At 47.6% G+C, this 24,808-nt stretch overlaps 1 protein-coding gene, 1 long non-coding RNA gene and 1 other non-coding gene across 3 annotated transcripts; 2 read left to right on the top strand and 1 right to left on the bottom strand.

Moving 5' to 3' along the window:
• Window positions 1–858: 858 nt before the first annotated feature.
• On the bottom strand, window positions 859–16,091 carry MPL (MPL proto-oncogene, thrombopoietin receptor). Its single transcript, XM_006068283.4, has 12 exons — window positions 16,013–16,091; window positions 15,715–15,847; window positions 15,192–15,370; window positions 14,378–14,676; window positions 13,583–13,745; window positions 13,082–13,208; window positions 8,125–8,303; window positions 7,820–7,962; window positions 5,339–5,498; window positions 5,050–5,146; window positions 2,924–3,011; window positions 859–2,718 (listed from the first exon to the last, which is right to left on the bottom strand). The coding sequence occupies exons 1-12, from the start codon at window positions 16,089–16,091 to the stop codon at window positions 2,431–2,433; spliced, it is 1,935 nt and encodes a 644-aa protein (XP_006068345.4). The 3' UTR covers window positions 859–2,430.
• Window positions 2,191–16,990, top strand: LOC123334138. The gene is made up of 4 exons (XR_006551948.2): window positions 2,191–2,328; window positions 3,765–4,060; window positions 13,036–13,162; window positions 16,546–16,990. It is a non-coding gene; the product is annotated as an uncharacterized LOC123334138 (long non-coding RNA).
• On the top strand, window positions 9,199–9,302 carry LOC112585831. The gene has a single exon (XR_003110413.1). It is a non-coding gene; the product is annotated as a U6 spliceosomal RNA (small nuclear RNA).
• Window positions 16,991–24,808: the final 7,818 nt, after the last annotated feature.

Below are 24,808 nucleotides of genomic sequence, written 5' to 3' on the forward strand. Positions count from 1 at the left end.
CTGGAGGCAGAGTCCGTTGGTAGAGGCTGTGATAATAGCTTAGTGAAGATGGAGAAGAGGAGACAGAATTTGGTAAGTAAAAAGGGTTAAGGACATGATGGCTGAATTGGTGTAGAGGCGAGAGTTTCAGTGGTTTGGTTCTCAGTCCTAGTTTTGGGTCCCTAGGAGTCGCGTTGGAGCCTGGAACGTGGCTTGGGGAAGGAAATATGGAAAGTGAGTATACTAGGTGTCATCATTTGTCCCGTCCAGGGCCACATTCATCCTGCTCTGCTCTGTGCCCTGTGAGGCTGACTCATATGGCCTGCGTCAGTGGACTCCCCTGGGCTCTGGTTTCTGTTTGTATTTCACCAGTAGGAGGATGTTATGGGTTAAATTGTGTCCCTCACCCCCAAATTTATATGTTGGATACTTAAGTCCCAGTACTTCAGAGTGTGACCTTATTTAGAAATAGAGTCACTCCAGAATATAATTAGTTAAGATGAGGTCATTTGGGTGGGTCCTAATCCAATATGACTTTCGTCCTTATAAAATGGAGAAGTTTGGACATACACACAGGTAAAGGGAGAACGCCATATGAAGATGAAGGCAGAGATGGAGGAGAGGCCTAGGAACAAGTCTAGGAACACCAGGAAAGCCCCAGAAGCTAGGGGAGAGGAATGGAACAGATTCTTCCTTACAGCTCTCAGAGGCAACCAACCCTGCTAAAACCTTGAATTTCTAGCCTGCAAAACTATAAGACAATAAATGTCTGTTGTTTGTGGTATTTTGTTAGGGCGGTGCTTGCAAACTAATACAGAGGGGGTCAAGGGGTGGTATTGGAGGGAGGGGGAGAACAGGCAGGAGCTGTTTGTTCCCCTGGCTCCATTACTGTCGCATCCCCACAGGCTGGCTGCAGCTCTCTGCCACAGCTCCTGCCAGGCAGCCTTCTCTGTAACCACTCTCTCCCGTGACCCCTTGATACCCAGGGTGGGGAGGGGTGGGCCCCACCTCTCAGTTGTTGTTAGCCCCAGGACACTGCATTATTCCTTGATGTTTTTACTGAATCCTGCCCCATCTTTGTAAATATGCCCTATATTAAACTCTCATCCAGATACCCAGGTTGAGTGTGTGTGTGTCATCTATTTCTGCCAAGACTCTGACTGATATAGTGGGTATGTTTGGAGTCAGCAAAAAAATACCATTTGTTTGAGAATTTGAATGGGTCAGGGAATCCATAATCAGAATGGCCTAAGCATATTTACCACTGCATATGAATGGCATAGAGGATGAGAGAGGTTGGCATGGGATGAGGTGGCATTGTCCAGAAAGATTTCCTTCATTTAGAAAACATTTATTGGAGGCCTTCTATCGTGAATCAAGCACTACTCTAGGTGCTAGGGGGTGGGGGAGGGGGAAGGCAAATGAATCACAGCCCTTGCCCTGAAGGAGCTCACAATCTAGTAACGGGAGACAGACATGTAAACAGTTATTTGCATAAAGCATTACAGGTGCTATAGTAAAAGTCTGGGTTGAAGATAAGAGCTTTAGAACGCTCAGCATGTAAGAAAGGCTATGAGAGCAGATGGGTTGGAGACTTAAGAACTGACTCTTAAGTGACTGCAATAATTAAGGAGTGGAAGATATGCCAAGATAAGAGATTAGGAAGGAATAATTATTATAGTCTAGTCTAGATATCTCAAACACTATGTCTTAGTTGGCACTATGTTGGCACTGCTGCTGACATTAATCCGGAACCCTCTTTCACTGTGTTTTACTTAGACTATCTCACTAAATACTCTTTACAACTCTATAGCATTCTGTATTATCCCTATTTTATAGATGAGAAAATTAAGGCTCAAAGACTTTGAGTTATTTATTCAAGGTCACACAGCTAGCAAGTGGGAAAGATAGGAATTGAACCTAGCTCTGACTCCACAAAGTTTATGCTGTCAACTATCAGTATACTCAGAGAAGCCCAAGCAGAGCCAGGAGAGATGGTGATGCATGCAAGCCATGGAGGAGAGAATTTAAAGGCGAAATAAGTAGTCACCATGACAAATGCCAACAGAGAGATTAAACATGTTGAGGATTAACAAGATCTGATTGGATCTTGTGATGAGAAAGCTTGAGGTGAGCTTTGCCTGAGTAGTTTCATTAGCAGAGTGGTAGCAGGGGAATAAATTGAAGCAGTCTGAAGAGCAAATGGGAGTTGGGAAGTGGAGGCTCCTTTTCAAGGACTTTGGCATTAAAGAGCAGAGAGAAAGGAGGTGAAATTTAGAGGGGCTTAGTCAAGTGAGCCTTGCCTGAGGAGAAAGAGTCCCAGATGGATGCCCGCAGCAGTGGTGAAAGGTCAGTGTTATGAAGTCCAGCCAGAAGGGCAGACAACAGGGAAGGACGTGAGATCTGAGATGGTTGTTGGGATGGGATGGTTAGGGAGCTCAGGAGGGAGAGCTAGAGAGTTTGGATCTGTCCAGGGTACTGGGAGCGAGGGACCTGCCAGCAGCTGAGTGGTAAGTAGGAATGGTTGGCGATGTGAGTGGCACAGTAGGACCCTGGCTCAGCCATTGGCGGGCACACAGACAGGGGCATGGTCCCCAGGCAAGAAGGCTGCAATCCTCGGTAGTCCAACTGGGCCTGAGAGGAACACAGGGGCAAGGGAGCCTTCTCTGAGGATCTAGGTAGAATTTCAAGGAGGCTGGGTTCCACTTCCTCATAGACATCTGAGACTGCAGCCTTGGGCTGGGAGAGATGGGGGGAAAGTGGTCTGGATTAGAGCAGGTCCTGTGGGAGCAGGACCTGGACTGTGCAGGAAGGAGGGTTGGGCTGGAGGTAGGGCCCAGGGATGGTATACTTGTGGGCCAAGGGCCTTGGAGAAGTTGTGTGATGGGGCAAGGAGCTCTAAGCAGAGCTGGTGGTGGGCGGTGGTATGGGGAGGTGCACTCACCGGACTCAGGGCTGCAGTATCCCTAAGGTACTGGCCAAGGACCCGGTGTAGGTCTGGAAGTGAGGGCCACAGGGCATGCCTCAGGCTCCTTGAGGAGAAGGAAGAGAAGGACACTGGGCTGTGAATTAGGAGGGGGGAGAGACCACTGAGGTGTGTGGGGAGAGGCAGTGAGGTGCGGGAGTAAGCTTGAAGAGGTAAGAGGAAGGTAGAGGAGCCCTCAGGTGGTGGGGGGAAGTCAGTGGTGTGGAGGCTCAAAAAAGCAGTTTGAGTGTCCTCAAACATTCTTGCCTCAGGGTCTTTGCACTTTCTATTCTCTCTGCCTAGAACATCGACTCATTTCCTCATTTTACTTAGGTTTCTGCTCAGATGTCATCCCGACAGGCCTTCTCTGACTACCCTGTCTAAAATAGAACCACCTCCCTTCCCCATCACTCTTTGTCTCCTGCTCTGCTTATTATTCTTTATAGTACTTGACTTATTGTATATTTATTAGAATCTTATTTTATATATATATATATATATACACATATAATGTAAATCCATGAGAGCAAAGAGTTTGTCTATTTGCTCACTCTTGGATCTACAGGGTATAGAACAGTATCTGACCCATAATAGATTCTCAAGAAATTAGTTGAATGAAGAGAACTCGTGGGGGCTTTTATTAAGTTACTGGGGAAGATGCTCTCCCTAGAAGAATGTGGGTTAAGGTATGTTGGGGGACCCTCCAGTTCCTTAGGCTCATATTTCCACAAGGAAGGACTTTAGCTGAATGACCTTCGGGCCTCTTCTTTGTTTTTTTTTTAATTGAGCCTCTTCCGTGACCACATTTTTCTCTCTCCAGGGGAGGAGGAGTGATGTATCTGGTAAACTGGGGGAAAGGAACCGGGTACACCCGGGCCAGCAGAGCAGCCTCCCTCTTCTCCGTCAACCTTTTAGCTGGATCCGGATACAGGCTACATCCCAGTCTGCTCATACATTAGAGAGGATTAAAAGCTCAAAGACGTGTTCAAGGAGAGATGTGAGCCCCAAAGAGGGGCATCTAATCCAGCCTAGGGCCATCAAAAGAGGCCACCTGGAGGAGTCACCTTCTGAGCTAAGTCCTCAAGAATAAAGAGATGTTACCAAAGGACTGAGGTGGTATGGAATCTATCCTTTATGTTTATAACTTCCAGTGACATTTATCCTCAGCCTTAGTCTCTCCACATAAACAACTCATTCATTAACAGCATTTATTTAAGGGTGTGCTATTTGGCAGGCACTATGCTGAAGATTTAAGGATGACCACGTAAGGCACAGGGAAGACATATAAAGAAATGAATGCAGTAAAATGCTTCCTGCACTATGAAAGAAGTCTGTATTGGGGCACAAAGAGACTAGCCAATAGGGGAGGGTCAGGAAAGGTTTCCTAGGAGTTGGTGAAGAAAGTTATTTAAAGATAAATGGGTATTAGTCATCCAGGGAGGATATTCCTGGCAGTGGGGACATTATGTTCAAAGGCACTGAGAAGTAAAACCACTGGACTTGTGGAGGAAATCACCGGCAGTGTGGCAAGGCTGATGCACAGGGTGGGAGGTGGAAACACTGGCAGGGGCACAGCCTTGCTTGTTTTCCTAGAGCCTGGACTTTATCCTGGGGAGCTAATAGTGAAACTTAAGGAAGTGGAGTGACAAGTTCATGTGCGCCGTTTTAGAAAGATTATTCTGGTGGCTGTGTGCGGCTAGATTGGAGGGAGAAGGGGCTCCCTTTTGGTGAGTCCGGTAGTTCCTGCAGGGCTAGAGAAAGGGTGCTGTTTTTGAGTGAGGTTTAGGAGGTGGAATGACAGGACCAGACTGGATAATGAGGAGGGAGGCGCCCAAGTGGTCTGGCTTGGGTAACAGGTGGACTTGTTACTGAGATGAGGAGCCAGAAGGCGGGGCTGTTTGAGGTGTCCCGCAGAGTGGACATGTTCAAGTGTAAGGAGGCGGTGGGACTTTCAGGGAAGACGTGCGGGGAGCGGCAGATGCCACAGGTCTGGATGTGAGATTGACTGGAGAGCGGGCGTCATAGAGTGACCAGAGGATGCTTCTTTAGGGGCCGCCGGCCTTGCCCGCATCACACCCCCGTCTCCCACCTGGCTGGAGCGGTACCTGTAGTGCTCAGGAAATTGCCACCTCAGCAGCAGCAGGCCCAGGAGGGCGCTGACGCTCAGGACCAGGAGCAGAGCAGTCACCAGGAAGATCCAGACTAAGGGACAAAAAGCAGTCAGCCCTCAGGGGGAGGCGCCTGGCCAGAGCCCTGCCCGCAGGTCCACCAGCCCCACCCACTTGCTGTCCCGGGGCTCCGGGTAGGTCTGCACAACCTCAGCCTGGTGAGGTCGGAGCCCCGCCCTTCCACTCGCGCAGCCGTAGAGAGCCTTTGCCCCTGCCCGGCCCTCACCCGTCTCCGAGGCCGTCTCCACCCTCACTGAGTCGGACCAAGAGCTCCAGGGACCTTGGAAGGTGGGGCCATGGAGCCTGGCGCGCAGCTGTACGCGGTAGCGGGAGCGCGGGCGCAGCTCCAAGGTCTCTCCCTGGGCCCCAAGAGGTGGCTCCAGCACCTACGCAAAGGTGCAAGCGGGTGGTCAGGTCCCCGTGGGACGGCGTTGGGGAGAACTCGGCCTCTGATTGACCCCAATCCTACCGCCTTGAATCCCCGGGGATACCTCCAAAGCGCCTCACTGGCAGAAAACACGAATCCCCGGCGGAAACTGGCTGGAGAGAACACTCGGACAGAGAGCCTCGCCCTGCCAGGCGTGGTACACCCCTGACACACTGACTCATCTACACACAGAACTACTCATCCTGACACATACATATGATACATCGGCAGAGATGCGGTACACACACACTGACCAGGGCGCGATGGAAACCCCGGACATACTCAGATACTCATAGCCGTGTAAGTGAAGTTGCTCAGTCGTGTCTGAGTCTTTGCGACCCCATGGACTGTAGCCGACCGGGCTCCTCGGTCCATGGGATTTTCCAGGCAAGAGTACTGGGGTGGGTTGCCATTTCCTTCAGCGAATCTTCCCGACCTAGAGATCGAACCCGGGTCTCCCACAGTTGCAGGCAGACGCTTTAAGGCCCGAGCTACCAGGGAAGCCCATAGCCATGTAAATCAGGCCACAAATAACATCCTTTCAGTAGAGGATGCCAGCACTGTGCTAGGTGCTGGGGGTACGAGGAGAGTCCAAGAAGAGGGAACAAACATCGCGTATACCAGCAGGGAGACATTATTAACTTGATCAGTAGTAAACATTTATGAATTGCTTGTGACAAGCCAAGCCTTGGGGTAGGCATTGGGGAAAAAGAAAAACAAGGTCTCACATGTCTTATGAAGAAGACATCCAAACAAGTAAATAGTTACAAGAAGTAATGAGTGCAGTAATAACAATATAAGTAAGGTACCACAGAGCCCTCAAAAGAGTGTTAAGCTGACTGAGTTGCTTGACTGTGGGTTACAGAGTGTTCTGTGTACCAAGAGCATGCATAGGTGGGCTAGAGGGTCAAAGATAAAACTGGTAGTAGAGATGTGAGGCCTATTAGTACAATAAACTCAACTAAATTGTTGATAGAGGGAAGGGGCAAGGGAGAAGGAGAGAAGAGGCAAGAATAATTCCAGGCTGAAGTAACTGGGTTAAGTGTTGGTGCCATTGCCATGGACAAGGAACAGGAGAAGTAAGTTTGAGGAAGAAATGCTGTATTTTTCGATTTTATTAAGTTCAACAATAGCCAGAACTTATTAATGGTAATGTCAGAATTGTAGTTACCTCAGAGGGTGTGTATGTGTGACCAGAGGGCATAAAATACTTCTGGGGTACCAGAAACAACCTTTATCTTCATCTGGGTAATGGTTACATGGATGTATACACATGTACAAATTAACCAATTGTATATTTAAGATTTGTGTTACTTTATGTAATGTCTACCTCAATAAAAAAGTCTGGGGAAGAAAATGAGTTCAGTTTTGGATATACTGAGTCTGAAATGTCCTAGGGGGCTTTTAGGTAGAACTGTCTAGTAAGAAGTCATATATGCATGTGGTAAATGAGAATAAAAGTAGAGAAAGAAACTAATATGTAATGTCTATTGAGTGCCTTCTATCTACCAGGCAATATGCTAAATATCTACATATTTAATTTTTACTATAACTCTGGAAAGTACATAGCTTTATCCCCATTTCACCAGTGAGGAAACAGACTCTTCAGAAGTTTAGGTGATTCACCTATGGTATGGAAGTTATTTTCCACATAGGTGTTGGAATGAGTTTGGGATGGTTAATGTATAGTCATTGAAAACGGAATCGAAGCACTCACCTAGGGAGAACATCTAGATGTCGGTAAAGAATCTGCCTTCAATGCAGGAGACCTGGGTTCTATTCCTGGGTCAGGAAGATCCCCTGGAGAAGGGAATGGCTACCCACTCCAGTATTATTGCCTGGAGAATTCCATGGGCAGAGGAGCCTGTCGGGCTACCGTCCTTCGGATTGCAAAGAGTTGGATACAACTGAGCGACTAACTCTTTCACAGAAGAAGAGTCTAGGATGGGACTGCAGGAAGCACAACCTATTAAGGAAGTGTGGAAAAGAAGAGCCCGGGAAAGAGTGAGGAGGTTCAGTCAGAGAAGTGGTAGGAGAATCAGGAGAGAATGATGTCCCAAAAGCAAAGGGAAGAGAACATTTTAAATGGGCATAGTCAGCAGTGTCACATGTCAAAGAGAGATTAAGATACCAGTTGAATCAGATAGAGATAAACAAGCCCAGACACAGATACACATGAGTATACAGTGATATCTTGGTTATCACTCCTGATAACAAACATCCTGAAACTCAGAAATACCCCGAGTACGAGGTCTGGGGTCATTTGTTCCTTGACTGTACCTTCCAGTCCTGATGGCCTTCTGCTGTGTATCGGAGCTGATAGCAGGTTTCTTGGGCTGCCCAGGCTGATGGATGCTGCCATTCCAGTTCCAGCTGCCCGCTGGAGACCTCCCTCCAGTGCAAGTTTGGAGTGGGGATGAGCACTACAGGGATGTCACCAGGGACTGGCCTAAGCCCTTCTGTGCATGAGACATCGTGTCACCAGGGCCATGGGTCAGAAGTATCAGAGCTGGTGATCCTGGGCATGGGGTCAGACAAGGTAGGGGTGGGAACTGTGTGGGAGGAGAAGGGAAGAAAGTCCTTACCAGCCTGGTGGATCCAGAAAGGGGAGCCCAGGTAGCTGTGAACAGCACCCTGGGCTGTGGTCACCTCCACAAGGATGTGAATAGCACTGTTATTTTGTGACTTGAAGTGGCAGCGGGAGAACTGGGAGGACTGTGATCCTGAGTTTTTCTCCTCTTCACACTTCTCCCAGATGGGGTCCCTACAAATCAGGCAAATAGAGTCATTTGATTCAATGCCTGCTTCAGAGACTAATCCAGTCTCACAGGGAATTCGATTATAATCTAACTTGTTCCTTGGACAGGCCTCCAGGGCTTTCTCTCTCATGCCGTGTATTTTTTTCTGAGGTTTGCTTTGGAGTTCAGCCTCTTCTTCTTAATAAAGAGGTAGGGACTTTCCTGGTGGCCTGGTGGCTAAGAATCTGCTTTCCAATTCTGGGGGTGGGGGCGTCGATCCCTGGTTGGGGAACTAAGATCCCACATGCCACTGGGCAACTAAGCCTGTGAAGAGCAACTAGAGAAAAAGCCCAAGTGCTGCAACAGAGACCCAGTGCAGCCAAAAAAAAAAAAAAAAAAAAGCAAGAGCTAGATGAGATAGGGAAATTACATGGGCTATAGAGTTCAGGTCTTGGCTTATTGGTGTAAAACTCTGGGCAAATTACTTAATTTTCATCTTTGCCTCAGTTTCCTCATTTGTGAAATGTGTCAATAATACCTACTTTGAATGGGATTGTTTCAAAGAGTAAAGCAAAACATATTTATGTTCTGAATCTGTTCTCATTAGGCAGCCTTCTTAGTCACCTCTAAATGCTATTTTACTAACAAATTATTGTGACAGTCTCTTAACTAGCTTTTCTGCCTCTGTTTCTGTCACTCCCTTCAATTTGTTCTCCACACAGCAATCAGAATTTAGACCCAAAATGTTGATCTGATAATGTCCAGAATATATGTCAAAGCTATCCCTTTATTTTGACCTTTATTCTTGCCGCATTAGATGAAACCATTATCTGCTGCCTGGATTAAGGCATATTTCTAAATGGTGATCCTGCTTCCACTCTTACTTCTTTTTAATTGCACAGAGAAACATCTTTTAAAAATGTAAACACTTCAGCAGCACATATGCTAAAATGGGAATGAAACAGAGATTAGCATGGTCTCTGGGCAAGGATGACATGCAAATTCATGAAGCATTTCATATTTTTTAAAACGAACTTATGGTTGCCAGGGGCAGGGATTGTTAGGGAGTTCGGGATGGTCATGTGTACACTGCTATGTTTAAAATGGGTAACCAACAAGGAACTGTAGTATAGCTCATGGAACTCTGCTCAGTGTTATGGGGCAGCCTGGATGGGAGCAGGGTTTGGGGGAGAATGGATACTTGGATATACGTACGGCTGAGTCCCTTTGCTGTTCACCTGAAACTATCACAGCATTGGTAATTGGCTGTACCTCAATGCAGAAGAAAAAGTTTAAAGTGAAAAAAATTAAATCATATGGCGTCACATTGTTGTTTAGTCGCTGTGGTGTCCGACTCTTTTCTGGCCCCATGGACTGCAGCCTGCCCGGCTCCTCTGTCCAAAGGGTTTCCCAGGCAAGAATACTGGAGTGGGTTGCCATTTCCTTCTCCAGGGGATCTTCTTGACCCAGGGATTAAACCCGCATCTCCTGCATTGGAGCTGGATTCTTTACCTACTGAGCCACCTGGGAAGCTCATATCATATCACTCTTGCTTAAATCCTTCCATGGCTCCCCATCACAAATAAAACCCAAACTCCACCCCAGAGCCTATAGGACTTCATATGGTTGAGTTCCTCCCTGCCTTGCCATTCTCATCTCCTACAAGTCTCACACAAGGTGATGACCCTTCATCCGATACACGGGCCTTCTCTCTGTGCTGCAAACATACCAGATACATTGTCTTTGCAGCTCACCTTGCCCTGGATTGCCCTGCCTCTAGATCTCATGTGACTCGTTTCTTCTCGCCACTTGGGTCTCAGCTCATCTGTCACCTCCTTGGCAAGGCTTTCTCCATCCACTCATGAAATTAGCACCCACCCCCACCCTTCCACTTAGTCATTATCATTTAACCTTGCTCCTTTCCTTCTTGTTGGCCTCCCGCCATTCCCCTCCCCCAACTAAAATGTAAGTCCCCACAATGCTGGAAGCTTCTCTGTTTTGTCACTCTATCCCTGGGGCCTGGTACATAGTCACCTTCAAGAGTTGTTTGTTGAACAAATAAATCCTGTCTCCTTCCTGGTTATAACCCCTAAATAGCTAGCTATTACTAAAATCATTTACCATTTTATGTATTTTTATGTTTACTAGGTTATTCAACAAATAATTTATACTATGTGCTAGGTACTATGATAGACCCTATGAATACACAGAGGAAGAATTTTCAAGGAGCTGTCATTTCATTGGGAAAGGGAGAAAAACAAACAGATGGTATTTTTCTGTGATGTGCACAGGCTGGCTTGGGAGTAGCAAGGAAGATCATCTAACCCAAACGGGGTGGGTCAGAAAATAGTTCTTGTACAAGGCAGTGCCGAGAATGAGTCTTGGACTATAAATAGGACAAGCAAAGGGTACAAACAGGCATCCCAGGCACATGCTTGTGCACAGATAAGAGATATGGTACTTTGGGGGAAACTCTAAGTTGTGCAGAAAGGTTTTAGCACAGAGGGCTTGGTGGGGAGTGGTAAGTGTGGGTAGATCAAGGTCACAGGTGGCCTTATTGCCTTTCTAAGGAGCTTGAACTGAATCTTGCAGCAAGATGGAGACATTCAAGGATTTTAAGCAGAGAATTGTCATCACTAGCTTTGTATTTTAGGAAAGTCTCTCTAACTGCAGTTTGTGAGAAAGGATCTGTGAGGGTGGACTAGAAGCAGAGACATTTATTAGGACAATGTCATGGAATTTTCCATGCAAAGTGATGAGGATCTGAAAGCAGGATTGTGGTAGTGGGGGTAGAGAGAAACAGATGGATTCAAAGAGGGTACTGAAAAGGTAGAAATGACCAGAGTTTCTGATGGATGTGGAGGGTGTAGAAAAGGCAGAAGTTAAGGGTGGAAAAGTGAGTTTATGGCAGGATGGACAAGAAGAGGAGGAGCAGGTTTTGACAGAGAGTATGTGAATTCAGTTTTGCCACCCTTTCATTCATGGCCCTCTTCATAGTATGGAAATCTATACAGCTATTAGAAAGAATGAGTTACATCATTACAGATGTCCAAGACATATTTTTAAGTAAAAAAGTAAGTTAAAAAGAAGTTAAAATGAATCATACATATAATGTGATCCAATTTATATTGAAAATTAAATATTATGTTTGCTGCTGCTAAGTCACTTCAGTTGTATCCGACTCTGTGCAACCCCATAGACGGCAGCCCATCAGGCTCCACCATCCCTGGGATTCTCCAGGCAAGAACACTGGAGTGGGTTGCCATTTCCTTCTCCAGTGCATGAAAGTGAAAAGTGAAAGGGAAGTCACTCAGTCGTGTCCGACTCTTGGCGACCCCATGGACTGCAGCCCACCAGGCTCCCCCGTCCATGGGATGTAAATGCATAGAAAACTGGAAGAATACACTAAAACTGTTAATGGTTTTTTTTCATCATTCAATCATTTTTTCTTTTTAACTGAGCACTTACTCTGTTCTAGGCCCCATGGTAAGTGAGAATACATTGGTGAGTAAAAGCAGACACTGACTTTGCCCTGATGGATCATGTTTAGTTAAGATCAGCCTTTCTCAACAGAGCTCTGAGAGAGAATTTTGTTATCAATCAAATAACCATGTAAGGTATAAATGTAAAATTATAACTATGTTAAGTATTTAAGAAGGAGAGGTACACGGTACAACAAGGATATAGAATAGTGCCACTGGACCTAAGAAGGCAGGTCAGGGGAGGTGACATTTGAGTTTCGATCTGAAGGATAAGTAGAGTTTAAGTCAAGATAAACAGGTTGGGTAAACAGCATGTGCAAAGATTCAGAGGCAGGAGGGATTGTGGCAGGTGGGAGGGAATGAAAGTAGGCCAGTATTGGAGCAAAGAGCACAGAAGGCAGCATGGAATAAGATAAAGTTGAAGGCACAGATACGGGCTGAGTCTTTTAGAACTTTACACAGTCACAATAGAATTCTTTTCTTTGTCCTAAGATCAGTGAAAGCTATGGATCTTGGATGAGTTTTAAGCAGAGAATGTTGCATTTATTTTTCTGCTTTTAAAAACTCACTTCAGCTCCTGTGTGGAGAATGTTTTGGAGGATCCAAGAGGTGATCAGTTAGTAAGTCTTCTCAGTAACCAAACTCAGAGAAGAAGACGGCTTGTACTAGGGTGATAGCTGTGATGAAAAACATGGACAGATCCTAGAGATGTTTAATAGGTAAAATCAACAAGACTTGGTTATATATTAGATATGAAGGAGGTGACAGATCAGTGAGGTGTTTGGTGGGAATGCTTGAAGACCAGGTGAAGTTTTCATTGGATCCAACAGATAGTGAAAAGTTGCAGTACATATTTGGAGAAGGAAATGGCAACCCACTCCAGTGTTCTTGCCTGGAGAATCCCAGGGACGGGGGAGCCTGGTGGGCTGCTGTCTATGGGGTTGCACAGAGTTGGACATGACTGAAGCGACTTAGTAGCAGCAGCAGCAATAGCAATACATATCTGAGTAGGAGGAAGCCATGCAGAATTTAAGAAAGGTCAATTTGTCAACAGCATGCAGGGGCGGGTAAATTGGAAGTGACAGAGAATGTAGGCTGTTGTAATGGTCCAGGTGACATGATTACACTGAATCAAACCAACGCATTCCCAGGGGGTGAAGAGATGTTGAAAGGATACAATACCCAGTGGCGGATGAGAGCATGGAGGGCCTTTGGTTTGGGGAATGAGGAAGGGGACTGAAGAGGATAAAGAACAATCTCTCCTTTCTTTCTGCAGAGTTGTGTCTCTCTCCCGTGACATCAATCAGCGGTTCACTTCTCACCTGTCTCTGGGGCAGCAACGTGCCCTGCTGTGGTAGAAGAAGCCTTGGGCGCTGGCATGGTTCTGCTGTTGCCACTGACAGGTAACATTCGTCAGGTCCAAGGTAAAGCATTGTAGTCCAATTTCCCCTGGGATCAGAGAAGGAGAGATCCCCTGGAGAAGGGTATGGCAACCCACTCCAGTATTCTTGCTGGAGAATCCCATGGACAGAGGAGCCGGGTGGGCTACAGTCCATAGGATCGCAAAGACTGAGCATGGATGTGGAGAAGGAAGCCCTATCAGAGCCCACGTGCTCCTACCCCATAGGGTATCCAGATCATCTTTACACACATAACTTGAACATTTGCTCCTATCCTTTCTTCTCTCCTTGAATATAGTCCATCCTGTGCAGTAGCAAGTTTGAGATCATCAGGAAGGACCATGGTTCTCTGAGCTTCTATATCTAGCCCAGGCATCTCTAGAGATCTTTTCTATCTCCTCCTCTACTCCTCTGTTGACTCACCTGCATCGCCAGGCAGGTCCACAGTCACAGGGAGGGACCAAGATCCCCAGGAACCACGGAGAGAGACCCCATCAGGTTGGCTGCGTAGCTGGAGCCAGTAGGAGTTACCAGGCTGGAGTCCTGAGATGAGGCAGCTGCCACCCTTCGTTGTCAGAGATGGAGCCTTGGGAGAAGAATCCCAGCCTCACAATCTAGATCTGCCTCTCAGCCAAGATAGCCTCCATCTCTTATATATGAAACCCCACAACATGCCTGTGGAGAGACACTCAGTTCTTCACTGGATATAATACGTGCACAGACTGGGGGCCAGGTTGGTGGGTTTCAGGTGGAGTTCAGGGTTTTTTAGGTTTCCCTCGTGGCTCAGACAGTAAAGAATCTGCCTGCAAGGTGGGAGACTCAAGTTTGATCCCTGGGTCAGGGAAGATCCGCTGGAGAAGGAAATGGCAACCCATTCCAGTATTCTTGCCCGGAGAATTCCACGGACAGTGGAGCCTGGTGGGCTATAGCCCGCAGGGTTGCAAAGAGTCAGATACGACTGAGTGACTGATACTTTCACTTTCGGGGCTTTTTAGGGAAACCCCCACTAACTTGGGGACCTGAAGTGCTCAGCTGTGTTGGTCTGAATGACCTGAAGTGGGAGATTCCTAAATAAACATGGCTTCTGAGAACGAATCGGAGCCTATGCTAGCTCTCCAAGGACCAACCAGTCTGGAATGCCCAAAGCATGGCCTGTCCTTTCTTGGGGCAAAATTGAGGGTAAGAGATAGGAGGTGGAGCAGAAGAAGGCCAGGGTACTTCTCTAGTTGGGGAGGTCTGCTCTGGTCCAGTCTGTTGAGGCATCATGGGCTGCGCACATGGAGACTGGTCCAGGGTTGCCGCTAGGTTTGGTCTCCGCCGAGCTGGGCAGCAGGTTTCTGCGGACAGCAGCTGTGTGACTATGGCGCCAGTGGAGTTCCTGGGGTCCTTGGGGCCATAGCGGAGTTCATGCCTCAGAAATTCATTGATTTCGGGAGCTGGGGCCTCCCAGCTGATCTGAAGTTCCCCTGGCTGGCTCCCACCCATGGCCTTGATGAGACTGGGGGGAGTTGGCAGGCCTAAGGGAGAGACAGAGCACATCAGAACTCTTTGGGTGCTGCAGTCTACAGCTCAGCCAGTGGACTATGGAGAGGGGTGCTGGAGGCTGGGGTGAGGGCAGCCCCTGGGGCAGGGGCAGGGAGGCTCCTTATCCTGTTCTGTCCTCGGTTGAGTAGTGGCCACACCACTGGTGGGTAGGCTCAGTGCTCCTCAAGAGCAGGGACCCCTCCTCATCTGTGTGTCCTTGTCCTGATGCCCAGTGCCTAGCACAGGGCAGGAATTCTGTAACTGATGAATGAGTAAGCCAATGAATAGGTTAATTATGGGAAGGTCAGGGTGTCTCTGGTGTGAAACGAAGTCTAGCTCTGGACGCTGAGGCTAAGAGGAATGAGAAAGGGGTCTCGAGGTGCCTCTGGGAGTCTGGTAGTGGGGGGGCACCCGTGTCATCTTGAAAGAGCACAGCTCGGTCTGATTCCAAGAGCTGGCCCAAGGGCGGCAAACAGAGGGGCCAGGTTGACAGGAGGATGCTGCTTACCCACAGCATCCACAGAGAGCACCCGCTGGGTCAGATTCTGGTTCAGAAACACATTCTTCACCCAGAGGTGCAGTTGAGAGAAGAGGCGAACTTCAGCCTGGGCCGGAAACTGGCACACGTAGCGGGTTCTAAAGGGCATCACATGCTGGGAACTCAGGGGGCAGGTGCGGGGCTGCTCCCTGTGGGCACAGGAGAAGTCTGGGCTACCTACACGCTCACCTGTCCAGCCCTGAGGACCCAGGTCTGGGCCCAAGCCCGACTGCTGTTTCCATTACCGCCATTTCTCTTCTCAGCGCCTGGGATGGGTGGGATTAGGGGGTACGTAGGCGCTGGAGCTGGCAGTATCCAAAGCACCTCTGTTCATTAAGTGGCTACTTCGGTCTTGTACTTGGACTAGTCCTCTGACAGGGCCAAAGGCAAGGAAGCTGCTGGAATAGGGCTCAGCTGTGGTATGCACAGGACAAATACAGGGGAGTGGTATATACACGATACACATATATGATACATAAGATACAACACATACCCCGGATAGGCATACAGCAGCTGATACATTTCACTGGGCGCTCCCTCTTCCTCATCCCAGAAGCAAGTGAGGTCCTCAAAGGTTCGAGAGAAACAGTTCAGGGACTCTGAGTCCGAGGCCAGCGAGGAGGCATCTGAGGAACAGCCGGTGAGTTGGGCTCCTGGTCCTCCCCGGCATGTTTGTGGGCAAGAGTAGGGGACCAGTGGGGGCCTCCCACTTTGCACTTCCCTCCCCACTCCGCCCGCCCAGGGCTCCATCTTCCTGGGTATGGGTGTTTGCTACCCTCCACACACCTCACCTTGGCTGGTGACTTGTGCCAGGTATTGGGGGACCGGGAGGAGGTAGGAGATGACCGCCAAGAGGGCCCAGGAGGGCATCTTCTCCAGCACTGTGTGCCTGCCTCAGCCCATCCTCCCTTCAGGAAGCTGGGCCCCAGTCCCCTCCCAGGCCAGCCCCTCAGGTTCCTGTCAGATACAGCCCCACGTCCTGTCCCTGTCCCTGCCCTTGTGGGGCCCATCCAGACCACACTGGGGCTGGGGGCCAGGGGAGGGGGCGTGGGAGTGGGCAGGAGGGAAGGAGGAATTTGAAAGGGAGGATACAGGCCTTTCATCAAGAGAGAGATGGGGGATTGCGTTTTTTTGTGGTTTTTTTTGACCACGTACCAGAAGCAGAGTAAGCCTCTGTGTTGGTCCATGTTCACTGCTGGAGAAGGCGTATTGTGAGCACGGAGAGCAACACTTACTGAGTGTTGTTCACTGCTGACACGTGTTAGGCACTTTTTATCCCCTGACTCAGCCAATCCTCATAATAGTCTTATTATTTCCATTACAGTGATGGGGAAGCTGAAGACGCAGACAAATTGAAGATTTGCCTAAGGTGACACACCTCCTAAGAGGTAAAACTCAGGACATCAAGCTTAGAACCTAAGTGTTTAACAACCATGCCAGTGCCTCTGGAAGGTGAAATCCACCAAGAAATGACTGCCTTGCAGTGGTGACAAGATGGTGGCTGTTTCCACTTTAATAGGTTCCGTCACTTTGTGCACAAAGAAACACGTTCTCCTTGGAACTGGACAGCCCCCTCCACCGTGGGGAGCCTCCACAGCTGCCTTTCATCCTGTTGCTACTCAGAGTGTGGTCCATGGACCATCAGTGAATGCACTACCTGGGAGTTTATTAAAATGCAGACTCTTGGGCCCCGCCCCAGACCTTCTAAAGCAGAATCTGCACTGTCCCCAAATCCCCAGATGATGTGAATACATATTAAAGTTTGAGAAGCTCTGGGCTTCAGTGCTTTTATCTGGTTGGCTCAGAATCAAGGGATGGTTGGTCTCAGCTCTCCAGCTCTAGCTCATCTTCACATTTGTGGTGGAAGAGTTGGTGGAATCCCTTCTCTGAAGCCCAAGTCCCCTCCTGCGACTGTTGTAACTGGTGGCTTCTGCGCCGACTCTCAGGAGCTTTGACTCTGGCAGCGCGTGGGGCCAGTGCAGGCCATGGTAACTTCCCACATGTAGCCCCGCCGACCTCACCTGGGGCTCCCCTCACTGGCTTTACAGACTGAGTATCCTTCTTTCTTCCTCCTGAATTAATGTTATTAACAAAGTGCTGTAGGGAGGGGTAGGAGGACTGTAGGATGTGAAACCTTCAGCCTCACCTGTGAGGTCTTAGCTTCTCTGGCATCACTTCTCTGAAGAAGTCCCTGAGGCCAGATTTGCCCTGATTCCCGTCCGTCTCTCAGCTTCCATGGGACCAGCTTCCTCTGCCCAATGGAGATGACATTGGATGCCTCTCCCAGCCCCCAAGCAAGGGGCACCAAATTTGTGGGGTCAAGTGAGAGGGGAAATAACTGTAATGTTCATGGAGTCCCATGGCTTTGATGCTGCGGATGTGTTGATGATTTCACAATAATGTCTCTAGCTGTGACTCCCCCTCCTGGGCTCCAGATTTGGATCACCAACTGCCTACTTCGAATCTCTACTTCTACGTCTAATGGACATCTTATACTTACGAGGGCCAAAATAAAACTCTTGAGTCTGGCTTCCTCCCTACACCTTTTTTGTTTCCTCTAGTCTTACCTACTCTGTAAGTGGTGTCAGTCTACTCAGCTGATTAAGCACCAAATCTCAGTATTCCTCAATTCCTATTTTCCTTTTACCCTACATTCAAGTCATTAGCAACTCTTGCCAGAAAGTCTTTCAAAAGGTACCCTGAACCTGAATGCTTTTTACCACCTGCACTCCTACCATTTTAGTCCCAGTTTGAGTCACTGATAAGTTTCCTAACTGCCTCCACTCTTAATCCCTCCAGCAAATCTTCCATAGAATGGAGCGAGATGTTCAAAAGCAAATCACATTTCTTCACTCCCTTGCTTAAAACCCCTAATGTTTCCTACTGCACTTAGCATACCTCCTAAAGACAAGGTCCTGTCTGATCTGACCTCAGCCTACTTAGATCCCATCTCCTACCACTGTCTCCTTCTCTCTGTGTTGGTCACAGTAATCTCATTGTATCTCTCATTTGAATTCTCATCATGCTCAACCTTTCTGCAATGCTTGGTACTCCTTTCCTTCCTCGGGTTCTGCAATATGTCACATTCACCTGGTTTCTTCCCACTCCTGTAATGTTCCCTTTCAGTTTCTTTCTTTCTTTTCTCCTTCTCTTAAATGTTACTGTTCTAAAGATCTCCTTGCTTCCCCCTTTTTGTTACTAGTTTCTGAGTAGCCTCATGGCTTCAGTTCCATTTATAAAATCTACCACTAACTTCCCAATCTTAACACTCTTGAACTTCAAGTTTTCAGTTACTTACTAGACATCTTGAGTTGTTGTCCCATGGGTGCTTCCAGCTCACCGGGTCCCAAACAGAGCTATTCCTACCTCCCGCCTATCTTCCCTTTCTAGGTTTGCATCTCCCCATAGGCAACCTGGGTGTGTAAGCTTGGAACCTGAATGTCACCCTCAAATTTTCATTCTGCCTCCACTCCTGCATGCAGGTCTTACCAAGTCCTGTGAATTCTACAGAGAGAGTTAGGGGTGCAGAGCCCACCAGACAAGGGGCTTGTTTATGACCATCAGAGAGTTGAGTTGGGGCCTGATTGCTCCTGCATGGAAGGAGGTCCGATTATCTGTCCCTTTCATCTTCCCATTTTTTTCTACTTCCACACAGCTGGAGAAAAATGCCTTCCTGGGCCCTTTGCTTTTGTAGAATATCAAATAAGGACTGGGGTAGCCCTCGGGGAAAGATCATTTAGGTCTGCTACTCTCTGGTCAGAGTCCAGTGGGTCCAGCCCAGGTCAGCAGGCCTAGGCTTTCCTGTTGGGATATCAAGCCAAAGCCCTGGCCTACAAAAGTCTGTATTTATTCTCTGTGCAGCCGTTGCTGAGGGAACTCAAAGGGTTGCTGTGTGAGGATTGGCTCAGGCAGGTATGTGTTGTTGATCTGCTCTTTGGTGGGTGGTGGGAGTCCTGTTGTGTAGCATTTGCTGACCTTTGTGGTATAAGTGGGCTGCCCAGGTGGTGCTAGTGGTAAAAAACCCAGCTGCCAATGCAGGAGATGTAAGAGACTTAGGTTTAACCCCTGGGTTGGGAAGATCCCCGGGAGGAGGGAGGGGACAGCAATCCATTCCAGTATTCTTGCCTGAAGAATCCCATGGACAGAGGATCACAAAGTCCAGTGGGTCCAGTGGGTCACAAAGAGTTGGAGAAGACTGAAGCGACTTAGCACGCATGCACGTGGTATAAATACTCCAGGGATTTCCCTGGCGGTCCAGTGGTTACTTCCAATGCAGAGAGTGCGAGTTCAATCCCTGGTTGGGGAAATAAGGTCCCATGTGCCACGTGGTTAAAAACAAACAAACAAAAAACCCAAGACCTTCAAAACAGCCAATTTCAAGCTACTCCTATGATGTGCTCCTGCCCTGTCCCCCCCAGATTTCCCAACATTGTCATTTTAATCCAGTCAGAAAGCCTGGGAGAGGCAGCTTTGGGCACTTGGTTTCTCCATCTCCCTGCCTCTTTCTCAGCTTTGGCAAGCTTCTCTCTAGAGTCCTTGTGGCACTGGCACCTGGGGCAGCGTGTCGGAGCAGTGTTTCCCCGTGTTTTCTTCAGTGTTACGTTTGCCATAGCCATTGTTGACAAATGATATCTCCTTACTCAGAACCTTTTCTGAAGCTCAAATTTGCTTTTATTCTTTCCCTGCTTAAAACCCTTTCATGATCCTTTGGACCAAGGCTCACCTCTTGGTGCTGGAGCAGAAGCCCTTTGCCTCTCTTTGTCCCATTCCTGACTCTCCCTCGCGATGCCCGCCTTGCTCTTTCCCAAATGCGATCCCCTTTCCCGCCACAAGCCCTTGCTTCCCTGAGCACAAAACCCTTCAGAACCTCTCAACCTATTGGCACTGTCTTTGTGATTCAAGATTTGTCCCGAGTCATTACTTTTGGGGACTCTTCTCTCCCAACTAAATGTAATGGGGGGTGGCAGGGGTTGGGGGGAGTCTAACTGTAAGAGAAAAATGCATTGTCACATTTCTTTCTGAGGCCTGGTAACTCTTCTGTGATCAGAAACAATGCGTGAGCCTTTGAGCCTGGGAAGGATTTAGAGAGCTAATTTGCCAAATATGAAATTCGTGAGAATTTTGAAGTGTATAGTGGTAACTCCAGAGAAGAAGAAGGAGGGCTAGTAAATGAAAGATAGCAGCCCAAGGAAAAGACGTCTTCACCAGGGAGAAATTTCAGTAGAACGGCTGTTGGAGGAAAATTTTAGAACAATGATGCCTAATACTCAGTTTTACGTTTATACTCTCTCTTCTGTGAAAGCTTAGCTTCCCTAAAGCATACTATTGGTACAGGCATTCTATCCACGAAAACTTACATGGTGTTTTAGAAACAAAGGGGAAAAGGTGGCAATATCTGAGGAATCAAAAGACAATGGCAGCCACAGAAAGTGAGCAAAAAGCGATGAAAAATTTAGCAAGAACAGAAATTCAGACTGAGAGGCAATCATGAGGCTGTGCTAAAGTCCTAGTCAAACTAGAGATGGGTATGGACTTTCCAGAGGATGTGGAGTAGGGACAGGGCTGTTCTGATTGGATATAAAGGGAAAAGGTGACCTCAAAGGGTTGAAAGCCTTGAGGATATTTGGGTTACACCCACATTCCTCCCTTCCTCTGAGTCTCCCCAGAATTTTGCGCCTCTATTGGGCTGTTTTATATATAAACAGCCATGCATACCTTTGCCTTTGCTAGACAAGATGTCAACCCTGCTTAGAGGGTACCATCATTTTATACTCATGCCTCCTGGGGTAAAAGCTGGATGGAGTGGGCCAGCCTCTTCCTCTCTAATTCCCTGTCTCACCAGCTACCACTAAAGAGTGCTTGCTGTTTGCCAGCCCTGTCCTAACGCATTGTCTCATTACATCACATGAGGAATTGATTATATGCCCTTCTTCTGGGACTTCCCTGACAGCTCAGCTGGTAAAGAATGCACCTGCAATGCAGGAGATCCCGGTTCAATTCCTGGGTTGGCAAGATCCACTGAAGATGGGATAGGCTACCCACTCCAGTATTCTTGGGATTCCCTGGTGGCTCAGCTGGTAAAGAATCTGTCTGCAATGTGGGAGACCTGGGTTTGATCCCTAGTTTGGGAAGATCCCCTGGAGAAGGGAAATGCTATCCACTTCAGTATTCTGGTCTGAATAATTCCATGGACTGTATAGTCCATGGGGTCACAAAGAGTCAGACACGACTGAGCGATTTTCACTTTCACGCTTTCTTACCTGGCAGAAGAGAAAACCAAAACTGAAATGGATTAACTGAGTTGTCCAAAGTCATGATTCAGGGGTAGAGCTGAGATTTGAATTCAGGTCTGTCTGACTCCAAAGCCTGTTCTTATAACTTCTACATGGACACCTCTGACGAGGACTACTGTTTCCTTCACTTCATTCACTTACAGAAGTCCCCTACATATGAAACTTCAACTTGAGGACTTTCAAAGACGCGGACGTGCATCTGGTTCCAGCAAGGGACCAGAACCTGTGCCATCAACGTCAGACGTGAGTGAAAGTGCAGCTTGCTGTCTGTCTCCTATTGCTGACCATCCTTCAGCTCTGCCATCTCCCACCTCCTCTCCCTCCTCCAGTCAGTCACTCTTCTTGCCTGTTCACTTGATGCCAATCACTGCATCTTAGCTGTTGTACTGAACTACTGTACTTTTCAAGGAACTGTGTTGTAAGATTAAACATGTTTATTTTTTGTGTTTTTATGTATTATTTGTGTGAAAAGTATTATAAACCTATTCTAGTACAGTGCTATATAGCTGATTGCTTTAGTTGGGCACCTTGGCTAACTCTCTTGGACTTACAAACAAATTGGACTTCTGAATGTGTTCTCGGAAAGGAATTTGTTCATATGCAGGGGACTTACGGTATTTAATATTTTGTGCCTGGCACAGAGTCACACTAGGCCAGAATCTCCCACAGGATGAGGCTGGGTTGAAAATAGGCATCAGGAGAGACTTAATTCAAGTAAAGGGACAAAGGATCCCTAGGTACCCACCAGTGACTCCAAGCGAGAGAGCTTCCGGAGACCCAGTTTGCTTAGCTCTCTGTTCTCCTGAGCTGCTGGGCTCTTTCTGAATCCATCTTTCCTGCTCAGGAAACATGAGGACCAGACCACTCCGGCCAGACTCTGGGAGAGGGCCTGGGGTGAGATAAGAGATGCACAACCCATGAGAGGCGCCTGAGCTGCCCAGAGGGCCAGGCAGGAAATCACCCTTTCCTTGGGGCTGAGAGGGGAATGACTCAGGGCTGACGGGTGGGAGTTCCGTTTTTGCAGCGCAGGCAGGCTGCAGCGAAGCCTGTTGGGCAAAGCGCTTGGGTTTGCCTTCCCCATAGCTGCCAGCCTAATGAGGCTTTAAGAGGCATGCCTTGGCCTTCCTTATTCTGCTTTCCATCATTTCCCTGGAAACAAGTTTGTGCTGCTGGTCTGGTCTCTTGCTCCAATGCTTATCCAACCCCGGCCAGCCTCTGTGGGAATGCAGCTGCTGAGAGAGGTGGTGAGGACCACAGCTAGACAGGACTGGGGCAGGTGGGGCTGCGAAGCCAGGCACTTTGGCTTGAAGGTCTTATTTGCAGTGGCATCCTGGGTCCTATGGTACCAAGTGGACATGTGAGCTCTTCTGCTGGGGAGGATACCCTTGGGGCCTGCCCTTAGCCCAGGACCTGGCATGCAGTATGGAATCAAAGTATTGGTGTTGGATTTGCAAGCTTGTATTGGGGGACAGGGAAGGCCGGCATGCTGCATGCAGTCCATGGGATTGCAAAGAGTTGGAGATGACTTAGTTACTGAACAACAACAACAACAATCATACCTCAGCTGGGCCCTTTCTCCTGTGCCAGAGAAGAACCATAGCACTGTGGCTAACAGAAAGATTCTGGATCCAAAATTCTCAGTTGGAATCCTAACTCTGCCATTTACTAACTGCCAGACTCTGGTTAAGTTACTTAACCTCTCAGACTTGTCTTTTCTGTTAAATGGGAATGATAATAATAGTACCAACCTAATAGGGTTGTTGAAGATTAAAGGAATTAATATATGCCAAGTTCTTGGGACGGTGCCTGGCAACTAAGTATCATGTAAGTTGTTGTTCAGTCAATAAGTTGTGTCTGACTCTTTGCAACCCCATGAATCGCAGCACACCAGGCCTCCCTGTCCATCACCAACTCCCGGAGTTCACTCAAACTCATGTCCATTGAGTCAGTGATGCCATCCAGCCATCTCATCCTCTGGTGTCCCCTTCTCCTCCTGCCCTCAATCCCTCCCAGCATCAGAGTTTTTTCCAATGAGTCAACTCTTCACATGAGGTGGCCAAAGTACTGGAGTTTGAGCCTCAGCATCAGTCCTTCCAGTGAACACCCAGGACTGATCTCCTTTAGGATGGACTGGTTGGATCTCCTTGCAGTCCAAGGGACTCTCAAGAGTCTTCTCCAACACCACAGTTCAAAAGCATCAATTCTTCAGCGCTCAGCTTTCTTCACAGTCCAACTCTCACATCCATACATGACCACAGGAAAAACCATAGCCTTGACAAGACGGACCTTTGTTGGCAAAGTAATGTCTTTGCTTTTCAATATGCTATGTAGGTTGGTCATAACTTTTCTTCCAAGGAGTAAGCGTCTTTTAATTTCATGGCTGCAATCACCATCTGCAGTGATTTTGGAACCCAAAAAATAAAGTCTGACACTGTTTCCACTGTTTCCCCATCTATTTGCCATGAAGTGATGGGACCAGATGCCATGATCTTCGTTTTCTGAATGTTGAGCTTTAAGCCAACTTTTTCACTCTCCACTTTCACTTTCATTAAGAGGTTTTTAGTTCCTCTTCACTTTCTGCCGTAAGGGTGGTGTCATCTGCATATCTGAGGTTATTGATATTTCTCCTGGTAATCTTGATTCCATTGCTGCCCTGCAAATAATTTCATCAGTACCATCTTTCTAGATTCCATATATATGTGTTGCTGCTACTGCTGCTAAGTCGCTCAGTTGTGTCTGACTCTGTGCGGCCCCATAGACGGCAGCCCACTAGGCTCCTCTGTCCCTGGGATTCTCCAGGCAAGAATACGGGAGTGGGTTGTGTTAGTATACAATATTTGTATTCTAACTAATACAATATTTGTATTGTAACTAACTAATTTGTATACTAACAAATACAATATTTGTATAACACTAATTTGTGTTAGTATACAATTTTTTCTCTTTCTGACTTACTTTAATCTGTATAATAAGATCCACCTCATTAGAACTGACTCAAATGTGTTTCTTTTTATGGCTGAGTAATATTCCATCACATATATATATATATATATATATATATACACACACACACACACACCATAGCTTCTTTATCCATTCATCTGTTGATGGACATCTAGGTTGCTTCCGTGTTCTAGCTATTGTAAATAGTGCTGCGATGTACACTGGGGTACATGTGTCTTTTTCAATTTTGGTTTCCTCAGGGTATATGCCTAGTAGTGGGATTGCTGGGTCATATGGTGGTTTTATTCCTGGTTTTTAAAGGAATCTCCATACTGTCTTCCATACTAGCTG

The sequence above is a fragment of the Bubalus bubalis genome, chromosome 6 (assembly GCF_019923935.1).
Source record: "Bubalus bubalis isolate 160015118507 breed Murrah chromosome 6, NDDB_SH_1, whole genome shotgun sequence".
Lineage (NCBI taxonomy): Eukaryota > Metazoa > Chordata > Mammalia > Artiodactyla > Bovidae > Bubalus > Bubalus bubalis.